Genomic DNA, 14,689 nt, shown 5'->3' with positions numbered 1-14,689 from the left:
GGATTACAAATATTTTTGCCCAAGGAAAAATTATAAATAACTATTCTAAGTAATATTCTTTAGAATATATATTTTGGAAATATATATTGGATCTTTATTAAAGATAATATTCCGGAATAATTAATATGAAATTAAGTATAAAGAATACTTAATGAATACCATTAAAATACGTATTCTCGTACGTATAAATACACACCGGAATACGACCCCGATATAAGGCAAAAATATACAAGTGAAAGATACCCCCATCCTTGGGAAGGATATACATGTGTAAATACCCGAAGAATATCAAGCCAAAAATATATTATCATTCCAAAAATTTAATAAATATAATTTAAGTTAAAATATTAATTATTTTAACAAATAATTATAAAACTCGGAATAATATCGAAGACACCAAAAGAATCGTAACTCAAAGATATTAATACTAAGTCAAGGCACGGCCCGTTGGTCTAATAGACATTAGTACATTGTAGGTAGTCGTGTGTATCCGAAGAGCTTGAGTTACGGTGATTGAAGACGCAAACTTGTGAGTTCATGACCCCCTTTTCCTTTTAACTATTTTTGGTTTTATAACTTCGGGGGTGAAATACATGTTACAACTGTTTACAAACATTTTTATTTGGTATAGTTAGCTAAGGAAGGGTACTGCTTGATCATGTGAGTGGTGGGTATAACACTTAAGGCCATTAATCCTCGTTGTAGGACCGAGGGACATGAGTGATAGATCTATTTGGGTGTAGCGAGCCCACACCCATGCGGTCCAGGGTGGCCTATGTGGTGACTATGTCTTATTCCCGGAGACAAATCTGCTAGGTTTGAGTTTTCCCGCATCACTTCACACATATCAATGGCCTTGCAAACCATTGGTGATCTGTTTTCCTTGTTGCTTTCATACCAGGAGTTTACAAACATACACTCATATTTTCAATGATTATAAAGGTTTATTTGTGCACACAAACACACACATGAACTCGCTCAACTTTTGTTGATGTTTTTCAAACTGTATGTATTTCAGGAAATTAAGTATGGATCTGGCGGGCGTTTGAATGTTTCAAGTAAAGTTGAGAATAAAAGGTGTCGTCCTATGTCTGAGGATTTGGATTTTGTGTCTTATTCTAAATAAGACACAACCTTCAAAGCCTAGTTTTAATTAATGTCTTTTGTCGAGTCTTTGTGAACTTTAAAAACAAGTTGCATGGTTTGTATTCAAATTTGATGTCTGTGTTTTAAACAATGTTGTCATGTACTAAACTAAGTTAATGGATGAACACCTTCGGTTTTATCATATAGTTGTGTTATGATTGAATACAATGATATTAAGCAAGTCACACCATAATCACGCTTCCGCAAAAGTCAGGGTGTGACAACATGTTTGCAAAGTACATAATAGGCTGGAAGCTGCCCGACAATTGCTTAGTGGAATTTGCAACTCCATGCAAGAAGCCTAGTAGTCTCTTATTATTTGTTACTCGAATTGCCTGTGGATCTTTTAGTACACTTTCGTTTGTATATTATTTTGAACTTTCGGACATTGTACTTTGTAAAAATTATTTTATACTCCCAATACTTTCGTTGTGTTAATGTGAATATCTATATCAATTTGTCACACATAAACCCCAAGTTCGGGCCCACCGGGAAATCAGGGTGTGACAGTACGTTTCTCGTTAATGATATTTTTGCAAGAGTTCTGTTTGACTCTGGAGCCGACAAAAGTTTCGTAGATCATAAGTTCTATAAAGTGTTAAACATACCCTTAAGAGCCTTAGATCGTACATACGAGGTTGAAATGGCTGACAGGAACATAGAAATAGTTTCTAAGATCCTAGAAGGATGTGTCATATCCATTAAGAATCACTGTATCCCGATCAATCTCCTACCCGTGACATTTTTCGAATTCGATATAGTTTTAGGCATGGACTGGTTATCCCATAACCAGGCCTATATTGTTTGTAATAACAAACTTGTCGAAATTAAATTCCCATTTGGTGATATGCTCACCATCTAAGGAGATCGTCACTATGGATTGCCAGAAAAAATTCCATGCTTAAGGCATCCAAGTGCTTGCAAAGAGGATGTATCATCTACATGGCATAAGTAACCATAGACTATGCAAAACCATAGATTGAAGACATCCCAGTCATATATGGGTTTCCTGACGTATTTCTAGAAGATTTACCTGGTTTACCCCCGGACAGACAGGTCGAGTTTTAGATCGACATTCTGCATGGGTCGGCACCCATAGCTAAGTCTCCATATCGCTTAATTCCTACAGAGATGAAGGAGTTGAAGACGCAGTTAGAAGAGCTATTGGAAAAAAAGGATTCATTCAGCCGAGTTCCTCACCTTTGGGAGCTCCTATCCTCTTTGTAAAGAAGAAGGATGGGTCAATGCAGATGTGCATTGACTACCGAGAGCTAAATAAGATAACCATTAATAGAGATTAAGTAATGCACCTGTTTTGTCCTAGGACTAACCGGCTATCACCGAAGAATCTTTCGAAATTCTAAAATAGAGATTAAGTAATGCACCTGTTTTGTCCTTACCTTAAGGAGTAGAAGATTTTGTAGTATACTGTGATGCCTCGCACACATGCCTAGGTTGCATTTTGATGTAAATAGGTAAAGTAATCGCCTACGCATCACACCAAGTAAAGGTTCATGAAAAGAATTACACAACTCACGATTTGGAGTAAGGTGCGGTCGGGTTTGCCCTAAAGCTTTGGATGCACTATCTTTATGGCGCAAAGTGTATCATATACACTGACCACAAAAGCCTGCAACATATACTTAATCAAAAGGAATTGTATATGCGGAAACGCCGATGGATGGAGACTCTTAATGATTATGAGTGTGAAATCCGTTATCATCCCGACAAGGCTAACATCATAGCTGACGCTCTTATCCGAAAGGAAAAAGTTAAACCAGCTAGGGTTCACACTAAAAGACTCGAGCTATGGAATAACTTGACTGATCAAGTTTTAAAAGCTCAAGAGAAAGCTTTAATGGAGGAGAAAGCTCTAACCGAAGGTTTATGTGGTACTGTGGATCAGTTAGCACCTGGAAAAGATGGAATTTTAAGATTAAATGATAAAATTTGGATCCTGTTTTCTGAGGACTCAGAGATCTGATTCTTGAGGAATCCCATATTTCTAAGTATTCTATGCATCCTGGTGGTGATAAGATGTATCAAGATTAGAAAAAGAATTATTGGTGGATACTGAATTGGTATGAAGAAATCAATAGCCACCTACGTGGCAAAGTGTCTGACGTGTTTGTAAGTTAAAGTTGCTACAACAATTAGAAATACCCAAATGGGAATGAAATTTTGTAACAATGGACCTTATCACTAAGCTACCTAAGACCAGTTGTAGCAATGATACCATTCGGGTCATAGTCGATAGATAGACTAAGAAGGCTCCCTTTTTGCCAATGAGGGAAACTTTTAATTCAGATAAACTGGCTAAGTTCTATGTTGATAACATTGTATTTATTCATGGAGTACCATCTTCAATAATATCGAACAGAGATAGCCAATGCCCATCCCATTTCTAGAAAATCTTTCGGCAAGCTTTAGGCACACACTTAAATTTTAGTACGCTTTACCATCCTCAGACTGATGGTCAAAGTGAACGTACAATCCAAACATTGGAAGACATGCTTAGAGCATGCGTCATTGATTTAGGTGGTAGTTAGGATGACCATCTACGATTAATTGAATTCTCCTATAACAATAGCTACCACACTAGAATAAAAGCGCTCCATTTGTGGCTTTTATACGGGAGAAAGTGGACTCCCATATGTTGGGCAGAAGTAGGAGAAAATCAATTGTCTGGGCCTGAGATTGTTCTAGAGACCAATGATAAGATTATTCAAATTCGTGACAGACTCAAAGCTGCCTGAGATAGACAAAAGAGCTATGCTTATAAGATGAGGAAACCTTTTAAAAATGCATCACTTTTAACTATGAGTTTAGTTAAAATAATGATTCGGTTTAGAGTTTACATTATAATATCATTTTTCATTGTTTAGAATATAATTTTTCTATGAATTTGATAGTGAAAAATCACTAAAGATATTGCTTAGATATATTGTTGAGCCAACAAATATGGTAAGTTATTTATTTTATAGTGTGAAAAACGGGCTTGAAGGAAACCGTTTATGCATAGGTTGTCGATCTCTCTTTGGTTCAACCATAGATACCCAGACATGTTGTATGTTTTGTATTTTTATTCTTTCTTTTACCTTTTCAGCCATTTCCCTTCGCACAATTGCTCCTTTTTGAATGGCATTCACACAATTTAGAATGGCATTCACATCTAGAAGCTACCAAAGCACCACATGTGCCCGTGCCATGCGTACGTGTGTGAGACGGTGTTTTTAAGGCTTCCCACTTGTTAAGACCATATGTAGTGGTTAAACAAAATAATACCCCTATCATGGAGCATTATTCGACACGTGGCAGTCCAGTCAGCATGGGGCATTATTGAAAAAGACCGTAGTGCGAATAATGCCCAATAACGCCCCTTCCAATCATTAAAAAGGATTAAAAAAAAAATGAAACTTACACTTGGAATGCCCCCATTGGCTAGTCAAACATGTCATACTCATGCAAGTTGTATGTTGAGCGTTTTATTAAAAACGGCGGTTACCTTTTTTTTCAAAAAATTTGCCAAATAACGCCGGGGGTGTGAGAGACGTTTTTGGGCGTTATTTTTCAATTTTTTTAAAAATACCGCCTCACTACGGGTGATCTAATTTGACTAAGGGAATTAGAGAACCCCCACTTGTATATCACTCCATGATTTCACCTATTTCACCATTCCAATAACTTCCTTCCAATTTAATAATTTTTAACGTTTTAAATAAAAACCTTTCAATATTGATATCTTATTCATGTGAGTTCTATTTTGTATACGATTTTTTCATCGTAAAGCTCTTACATAATAAACAATCAACTTAGACTCAATTGATATCATATTATCATCTACTTACAACTAATATAAAAAAAAATTCTACAAAATTTTTTATACAATTTAGGGTATGTTTAACATAGAGCTTTTAGGAGCTTCTAGCTTTAAACTTTTAAGAAAAAGCTCCTATTTAATAAAATGATTTTTTTTTTATTGAAGGAGCTTGAAGCTTTTATGTTAGGAGCTTGAAACTTTTGGTTGAACGCTCCTACTAGTAACGTTTAGAAGGAGCTACAAGCTTTTAGGGAAAAAATAACTATTTTAACCTCTAAAAATATTGAACTTTTTAATGAACAAACTTTTTAAATTTTTAGTTATGTCCAATTTAGGGTATGTTTGATCATTTTATACATTTATTTAAAAGCTCCAGCTACTCTGACAAACACTAAATATATCTAAAAAGCTACAGCTACTAACTACCAGCTTCTAATCAATAATCATCAGCTACCAGCTTACGGCCAGCCAGTGAGCAAGCCAAAACTATTTTTGTCGAACATACCTTACTTTGATTCAAGTAAAGTAGATAGAAACATCTATTTACGAGTGACGGAGTAGCAAGACACGTAGATATAAACGGATGCAAACCTATTTATATTCCCCCCCTTTATTCCCTTTTCTGTTCCCAATCTGCACTCACTCCACCTTCATCTCCAAACCCTAAAACCTTCTATTTCTCAATCTCTAAATCAGGCTTTCCATATGTCTACCTCCACCACCAGCACCGTCTATATCAACGTCATCGAAGACGTCATCAACAAAGTCCGCGAAGAATTCATCAACAATGGAGGTCCCGGTGAAGGCGTTCTCAACGAACTTCAAGGAGTCAGTTTCTTTTGCCCTAATTTTCACCTGATTTCTCTCTATTTATCTCTAATTGCTGTTTTGATTGTATCCGGTGATGTGTTGTTTAGTGTAGATCTGGTTTTGTTAGGTTTTGGTAGCGTTGTTTGTTTTCGTTGACGTGAATTTTAACGAACTTCAAGGAGTCAGTTTCTTTTGACTTAATTTTTCACCTGATTTGTCTCTATTTATCTCTGATTTATCCCTAATTTCAGTTTTGATTATATCCGGTGATGTGTGGTTTAGTGCAGATCTGGTTTTCTTAGGTTTTGATAGCCTTGTGCGATTTAGTTGAGGTGAATTTTCCCGAACTTTAAGGAGTCAGCTTATTTTGACCTAGTTTTTCACAAATTTTTCATCAATTATTCGCTAATTTCAGTTTTGATTGTATCCGGTGATGCGTTGTTTAGTGTAGATCTAGCTTTATTAGGTTTTGGTAGCGTTGTTTGTTTTCGTTGCCGTGAATTTCAACTAACTTCAAGGAGTCAGTTTGTTATGACCTAATTTTTCTGTAATTATTCTCTAGTTTCAGTTTTGATAGTTTTGATTGTATCCGGTGATGTGTTGCTTAGTGTAGATCTGGTTTTGTTAGATTTTGCTATCGTTGTTTGATTTCATTGATGTCAATTTCAGCGAACTTCAAGGAGCCAGTCTGTTATGACCTGTTTTTTCTCTAATTTTTCATTAATTATTCTCCAATTTCGGTTTTGATTGTATTTGGTGATGTGTTGTCTAGTGTAGATCTGGTTTTGTTAGGTTTGGTAGCGTTGTTTGATTTCGTTGACGTGAATTTCAACAAACTTCAAGGAGTCAGTTTGTTTTGACTTAATTTTTCTCTAGTTTTGTCTCAATTATAATTTTTTATAGTTTTGAATCTTTTGATTCTATCTGGTCATGTGTTGTTTAGTGTAGATCTAGTTTCGTTAGGTTTTGGTAGCGTTGTTTGATTTCGTTGACGTGAATTTTGTGGAGTTTTGTTTGGATATGTGAGTGTGAAATTGATAAATCAGTGTTGATTGGTTGCTGTTTTTGGTGGTTTGGTTAGTTGTGGGAGTTGAAGATGATGCAAGCTGGTGCTATAGTTGGTCCGATCGATAGATCTGCTGTTGCGAAATCGATGGCGCCTGGTGCTGTTGCGAACACTGTTCATGATCTGAATGTGCCGTATGAAGGTCCAGACGAGTACGAGACTCCTACGGCTGATTTGCTTTTTCCTCCAGTGAGTAATCTGTTGTTGTAAACACTCTTGTGGTTATGTGAAATATTGTTTGTTTGTAAACTAGTTCAATTGGAATTTGGAATATTCGATGCTTAAGTTTTTCAACTTTGCAACTGAACCCGAATGTCCCTGCGATTGTTATCTGCAGACTCCGTTGCAGACTCCAATGCAAACACCCTTGCCTGGTCAAACACCATTACCGGGAACAGCTCCAACGCCTTTACCAGGGACCATGGAGAATTCATACAATATACCTACTGGAGGCACTCCCATCACCCCAAGTGATTATTCTTCTATAAATGAGAATGGAGCTTCAGACAGAGTTGGAAGACCTAGCGCGTACATGGCAAGTGGTTTTTCTTTTATCCTTTTTATTGGTTTTGCAATATGTATTTTTAGCCAAAGTTATTCCATCCGTTATGTATATTTGTTATTACATTGGTTCCATAGTTATTAACTATAGCAGCAAGCTACCTATACGCCACGTAGCGATAGCGATCAAATAGCGGGCACTATCTTATGTTTAGCGACACACTAGGAAAAAATTTTAGAAATATTAAAAAATGTATATTATATCCAAATAAGCTTTTTTTTGTATGCTTAACAAAAAACCTAGAATCCTGCTATTTTATACCTATAAAATCCCGCTATTTATATCAAAGCAGAAAACAAAAACAAAAAAAACCCTAAAATCCCGCTATTACCAGCTATGGAGGCGCCAAAATCAAATAGCGACACACGAGTGCTACGCTATGCTATTCGCTATAGTGCTTGCTATGAACGCTATTAATAACTATGATTGGTTCTTTTGTCTGTCGATGATTGTAAGGGACTAAGGGTACTCTAAATATCCAATTATAAGAAAAATCTGTTTGATCTAGTTTGTTTTGTGATTGAAGTTTAGACTTTATAAAAATTCATTTTTCTGTACAGCAAGCACCATCTCCTTGGATGAACCAAAGGCCCCCTCTAGACGTGAATGTTGGTAAGATATCTCTGAATGGTGGTATTAAACATGCAGATACATTTAAATATATGTAATTATGTATGCATCATATATATTTATGCTATTTTATGATTTTATTATATGTATATTGTTTCAGCTTACGTGGAAGGCCGTGAAGACGTGGACAGAGGAGCAGCCAATCAACCACAAACTCAGGTTACCATAGCAATTTTATTATCATTATTATGGAATAATGAGCTCTATTTTTATAGTTTTATGTTTAGAGGTAAAGATAAATTGTGCTGACGTACTTTTCTCCTTATCTTAATTATGACATTATTGTAATGTGATTGTAATATATAACCTCGATCGCTATAGCGCTATGTAGCGTATAGGTATAGTGTCGCTATTAGGCTTGTAGCGATGAATAGCGAGAATAGCGACACTCTATTTTTTTTAATATAAATAGCAATTAAATATAGCTACAAAATAGCTGGAATTTAGGTTTTTGTTAAATATACATGTAAAATAGCATATATACCAGAGTATTTTGAGATGATATACATATAAAATTAATTTTTTTCCCAGTGTAACGCTATTTATAAAATAGCGGCCCGCTATTTATCGCTATTCGCTATGTAGCATATAGGTACCTTATTGCTATTTGCCGCTATTCGCCATTAACAACTATGAGGTAAAGACAAATTGTGCTGACGTACGTTTCTCCTTATCTCAGTTATGACATTATTGTAATGTGATTGTAATTTATAACCTCAACCACAAGTTTACTTTTAATTGAAAGCCACATCATTTACTTAAACGTGTTTGTATCAGGAAAGGCAAAAAGGTCAAACAACTTGTACATAAATTCATTTATCTTCATTAAAGTTGTCATTATAAAGAATACCATTTCTCCAATTTATAAAGAATACCATTTCTTTATAAAGGTCAAACAACATGTTTCTTTGTTTTTAACCATATATAAAGAATACCATTTCTCTAATTTAGCTTAGTTGTTGGCTACAGGAAAAAAACTGTTAGTTGTGTTATTTCTTTGTTAGCTAATCTATTAATTTGTTACAAAAGAAAGTTATAAGCTCATAAGCCATGTTCATATTCTTTTTTTATGTTCTATGTTTAATGCTTCATACCGTGCATTTAAAAGTTTATTTTTAGCTTGCAAAACCATAAGCTTGAGAGTAACCGTGTGCTACTCCTGGACTGTTGATATTGTATGGTATAAGTTGGTTCTTATACCACCCTTTGGAAGGCTGGGTTAGTTTGTTTACATTTGTATTAATTTATAAAATTATTTTGTTTGCATTTATACTAATTTTTAGGGCCACTTTCTTTCTAATGTGAATAAAAAATACCTCCCGTGGGCATCTTGTATAAAGGTTGATATTTTATAGGAGTGTTTGTTATTGATTATAATCTTTTAATTGTAGGATTTCTTTCATTTAACCGCTGGAAAACGTAAGCGGGATGAGTTACCTCCTCAATATCGTCCAGGTGGATATATTCCTCAGCAAGATGGAGCTGCAGATGTGTTAACTGATAAACTTGAGGTAAACACTACTTTTTGGTGACTAAGTATATATTATAAGTTTTAGACAAAATTGCACAAAACAACCTTTATGTATTATCAAAACTGCACATTAAAATTCGCCAAAAACAACCTTTAACTTCATATTTTGACATAGGGATCAACCTTTCACACAAACGATGTTTGTTTTTCTCGTTAACACCCCTCACATGCAATGCATGTTAGGGTATTAATGTCATTTCACCCCTCATTGCTGCACATATGATCTTCACATTTCACAACCTAGTAAATCAAACAAACCCATCTTCTCTTCCACCCCACGGCCACACACCTGCACCTCCTTCACCTGAAAATTCCCCCGGTTAATAATTGTCAACGGATAGATATAGAGAGAGATTTAGAGAGAAAGTCGGAAGGAAGAAGGATGAGAGAGAGAGTGATGTCAGAGATAGAGTGGAGATCAGTGTTGCGGAGGTGGTTACCGGTGACAGTGATGACCGGTGGTGTTGTTGGGGGTTTCCGGTGTTAAGCGATGGTTTTGATTTTGAAATCACCTTGTATCGATTAATAAACTTATATGGAACCATTCTTTCAGATTTTGAAGTACGTATTTAATAAAAAAATGTTACCATATTTGTGTGGTGCCTACTGTATGGAGGGTTTTTCGATGTTTCTTTGTGTAATCTTTTTCTCATTGTTTCTGTTACATTATTCAAAGTTGAAGGTTTATGTTACATGCTTTAACAAATCACAATTTAGTTGGGAAGTGTTTTGCTGAACAAACAAGTGAACCAAGATTCAGTTCTGTTGACAAACAACTCCACCACCAACCACCGCTGTTCACCGTCATCCACCACCGTAAACAACCAACCTGTTCGCTGCACCACTCTAACACCACCTTCCACGCGTTAAATCCACCACCTCCGACTTCACCAATATACCATCTGCAAACCACCCAAACAACCACCCACGACCAAACCAACCATAACCACCCAACACCGCCGCACCATTGTTGTTGCTATTGTGTATATATAAGAAAGCAGTAGCTGGTGTGGCTGCTGTTGTTTTCTCAACAAGATAAGTTAGAGAGAGGGAATAGAAAGAGCGGTTGTGTTATTTCGAATAGATAGGGCTTGTGTTGAGTTGCAGAGAGAGAGGTTTTTAACAAAAAGAATAAATAAAGGGTTTTAAAATGACTAAAATATTCTCACATGCAAATCATGTGAGGTGACTTAACCAAGAAATTTAATGGTGTTAGTCTAAAAGGTCGACCCTTGTATCAAAATATGAAGTTAAAGATTGTTTTTGGCGAAATTTAAACTGAAAGGTATAATGTGCAGTTTTGATAATACATAAAGGTTGTTTTATTTATACAATTTTGTCTAATTTTTAATTAATTAAAAACATGTTTTGAAGACGTGGTGAACATTGAAATGAATTACTGACATAAGTTTTAAGGGACATGAATGATGTGATTTCTTTCTTATCTATTTCATCCTCTGTAGGTTGTTATTTTTATATGACCTGTCTTTTGGTTTCAGGTTGGTCAAGGAAGCAATCCTCAACCTGGTCATGGACTTAAGTTGACTTCTATGATTCCTCAAGTAGATGGGCCAATTCCCGATGTCTATGATGATGCACTTTCTACACCGAATGTAAGCATGCCCTTTTCAATGTTATTTTTACTATTTAGTTCTCTTCCATAATCTATATATGTTCTAGGGTTGCTTATTCTGAAGCTGTGCTTGGGTGGTTCTGCTCTTAATATCAGCATTAATGCATGAATTTAGTTTTAAAATAACAAAGTTCCAAAATTTAGCATGGGACTTCGAAGTATTAGAGTATGAATTTGAAATATCATAGTTAGAACATTTAATTATGATTCGTAATCTCGAATAAATAAGCAAACCTCTGTGAGTGTTAGCGTTCATGACTGTTAACTGATTGATTGCTTTCTTGTGACTGAAGATTTACAACTATCAAGGAGTAGTAAATGAAGACTACAATGTAGCAAACACACCTGCTCCACCAGGTAAATACATTTTATTTTTTACTGTGTTCTTATTGGGTCTGAATCTGGTATTTTGTGTTGTTTAAATCCGTTCAGAGCTACAAGCACCGACTCCTGCTTTGATCAATCAAAATGATGCTTTAGATGATGATGAAGACGAGCCTTTGAATGAAAATGACGATGATGATGATCTTGATGACGTGGACCAAGGCGAGGAACTAAATACTCAGCATTTGGTTCTTGCTCAGTTCGACAAGGTATGTTATCTGTGGCCACGTGCGCACACACTTATGTCTGTATACAGCATACGTATCCTTCATATGTTTGTGTGTGGTGCTTAAATGTGTGTTTTTGGAACTCAGATTGAAGGGAATTGATGAATGGTAATTTATTAGATCTAGGGTTTTAAACTAAGGAATATATTCGTTAGAACGTTATAATTTTTATTTTGTTTGATTTTAGGATATAATCTCAACAATGATTTTGATGTTAATTTGTATTTTTTAGAACATTTAAGTTTATGTTATTGAGTTTATGAATTTGGGTTAAAAATAAATACAAATTCATGAGGAAATTCATAGGTGAAGGAGATTAGGGTTAATTTTGTCATTTCACAGAACACTGTGACCAAAGTTGTTATGGAACAAGGAAATTAAGGACATCTGCTACTCTACTTTGTGCAACATTATCTTATTATTTTCATGCATGCATTTTCTTTTATTATTTTCAGCAATTAAAAAGATATATATTTCAATTGAGCAGGTGACCAGAGCCAAGAGCAGGTGGAGGTGCACTCTCAAGGATGGCATCATGCATATAAACAACAAAGATGTTTTGTTCAATAAGGTTTGTTTTCTTTTTATTTCACAACATAATTTTTCTCTGATATTAGTTTTCTGTGTAAAAGTTAAATACTCACCATCTGCTCTGTCTCAGGCAACGGGAGAATTCGACTTCTGATTATGCACAATAAAATTGAATATTGCAACTTAGGGTGGGCCAGGCTAAAAAACAAGTAGAGAAGTGAAGGTCTCTTTTTAAGTGAAAAAACGAAGTCGGTTGAGGTAATTGATGTTTATGAGATGGAAGGGTTGGTTACCTGATGTATATAAAGTTGGAGAGCTTTTGGTTTGGTCCTAGTATTATTAATGGGCTTTATGTTTTTAGTCCCATGAAAAAAACCACGTGTCTTTCATGGGACAAGTAATTACGGTTATACCCTTTGGATTTTGCCACTTTTATATTAAACTGCATTATTTATTTAAAATGTTACATGCTTTAAATGTGATTAGAATACACATTTAGTAGCCCAGGCATAGGGAAACATGTTTAGTCGGGGTAAACAGTTTTGTTTTTGTTTTCTGGGTTGAATTGGGCATTAACTTAATTGAACGAGTTGAAACGGGCATCCCAAAGATTTTGAATTCACAATGCGTCCAAACGGATCAGTAGTCGATGAGAAAATAGTCCAAATTTTTTTTATTACCTTTCAAACAGACCACCTCCCACTGACCACTGCTGCCATCATGTACCACTATCATCTAAAGCATACCGGCCAGCACCACCATAATGCAAACACGGTCAGCCATTGTCAATGTTGTCAACATTGGAGCTGATGAGACGCATACCTTCTAATCAGGGCCACTGCCAGCCATTGTCATCGCCTCTACCAAAATATAAATAGAAAACCTGAGGGTAATGCATAACGCGAGAAAACGACCAAACAATAGATTTGTGATGGAGCTTGCAACAGTTAACTGCATAAAAGAAGGAAGTTTAGAATCGACGGTGGTACATAGAGTAGTGATGCATCTGTCCGATGGTAAATAGGGTGGTGATGCATTTGTCTCTTATGTAACTAAGAAGAGGGGCAACATATGGAGGCTTTATAGTCTACATTCTAAAGTTGTATCAAAAGAAACTGATGGTGAATACGTGAAGGAACGTGGCATTTGATGCTTACTAGTTTTGTTATATCATGGGTTCATTAGAGTGACATTCACTTTAGACCAGTGGGGTATGAGACACGCCAGAAGAACTTCTGGCACAGATCTTTAGTTAACTGTAGACGCCAGAGGATGTAATAAGGAACTCACACATTAAAGTACATTTTTTAAGATATACGATCTTTAAAACATTTGATCCATCGCATTCTCCTATGAACAAAATATGATGATGCTCTGCAATGACATCAACTATTGGCTTTACAATCGCTTCATGGAGTCATGACTAAAGGGATTCTCATGATTTATACCTAGCTTGTGTACACGTGGACACTTTTGACTTGACATCCGACCGCGATCCTGGATTGGTCTCCTACTTTTTTTGGTGATCCTTGGTTTCAGTATAAAGCGACCAGTCATCCCCTTAGTGGTGGACTCAGGAATTTTTCCATGGGGAGGCGGAACATTTTTTAAAATTTTAGGCCCCTATGTATATAAGTAAAAAAATCGGTTCGTATCGGGTTGGGTTGGGTCGGGTCAGGTCATGTAAAACAAACGAACATCAAACTAAATTTATATAATCATTAAACCTTGTTACAAACATAATTAAAACGTCGACGCCTTATGGGTTTTCATTTTTTGAAATCTATTCAAAACCTCATCTAAAATTAATTTCTTAAGCAATTCTTTCTCTATATAACATAAGTTCATCGCTCCATAACATAATGTTTCAATTTTAATTTAATTTTCAACTATTCAAGCCCTAGAAATCATAACGTAAGTTGTAATCACTCTAAAAATATATAAACAACATAATCACCCTAAAAATCATCTAAACAACCATAAACAACGTCAAACCACTCAAAATTTCAAACCTATTTAACAACTTTATTACCCTTTTTTCTTCTATAATATCAACCAAAATCATCAAAATAACAAAGAAACTTACCCGTGTTCGGATTCCGGTTAGATTTTATGTCAAACGACGGTGGTATGGTGGCTGATTACTGTGGTCGCCGGCTGCTAGACAGTTGTCGCTGGGTGATGTTCGTTGGCAGTGCAGGGACGCAAGAGAGAGAGAGAGAGAGAGAGAGAGAGAGAGAGAGAGAGAGCGGGAGAGAATTTCTAAAGGTTTTGGGCTTTAATTATTTTATTATAGTTTGAAATATTGTTGGGTTTGGTTAATGAGCTAAGACTTAATGGGCTAGCTAG

General features: G+C 35.7%; 1 protein-coding gene and 1 long non-coding RNA gene across 2 annotated transcripts; one reads left to right on the top strand and one right to left on the bottom strand.

Moving 5' to 3' along the window:
- The first annotated feature begins 5,535 nt into the window (after window positions 1–5,535).
- LOC110868101 (transcription initiation factor IIA large subunit) lies at window positions 5,536–12,803 on the top strand. Its single transcript, XM_022117188.2, has 11 exons — window positions 5,536–5,794; window positions 6,858–7,031; window positions 7,180–7,377; window positions 7,965–8,016; window positions 8,135–8,193; window positions 9,426–9,545; window positions 11,065–11,178; window positions 11,492–11,555; window positions 11,631–11,791; window positions 12,297–12,380; window positions 12,471–12,803. The coding sequence occupies exons 1-11, from the start codon at window positions 5,672–5,674 to the stop codon at window positions 12,492–12,494; spliced, it is 1,173 nt and encodes a 390-aa protein (XP_021972880.1). The 5' UTR covers window positions 5,536–5,671; the 3' UTR covers window positions 12,495–12,803.
- LOC118481761 lies at window positions 9,635–13,950 on the bottom strand. The gene is made up of 3 exons (XR_004866073.1): window positions 13,163–13,950; window positions 13,021–13,075; window positions 9,635–9,869 (listed from the first exon to the last, which is right to left on the bottom strand). It is a non-coding gene; the product is annotated as an uncharacterized LOC118481761 (long non-coding RNA).
- Window positions 13,951–14,689: the final 739 nt, after the last annotated feature.

Source organism: Helianthus annuus, chromosome 1 (genome assembly GCF_002127325.2).
Source record: "Helianthus annuus cultivar XRQ/B chromosome 1, HanXRQr2.0-SUNRISE, whole genome shotgun sequence".
Taxonomy (NCBI): domain Eukaryota; kingdom Viridiplantae; phylum Streptophyta; class Magnoliopsida; order Asterales; family Asteraceae; genus Helianthus; species Helianthus annuus.
This window is presented reverse-complemented; position numbering and strand designations above follow the sequence as displayed.

What these genes read in the sequence shown, in the direction of transcription:
- LOC110868101 (XM_022117188.2), top strand. Translation starts at nt 5,672, where the DNA reads ATGTCTACCTCCACCACCAGCACCGTCTATATCAACGTCATCGAAGAC. An exon ending in TGTTAACTGATAAACTTGAG is followed by an intron (nt 9,546 to 11,064) that starts GTAAACACTACT and finishes TTTTGGTTTCAG; the next exon opens with GTTGGTCAAGGAAGCAATCC. An exon ending in ATGCACTTTCTACACCGAAT is followed by an intron (nt 11,179 to 11,491) that starts GTAAGCATGCCC and finishes TTGTGACTGAAG; the next exon opens with ATTTACAACTATCAAGGAGT.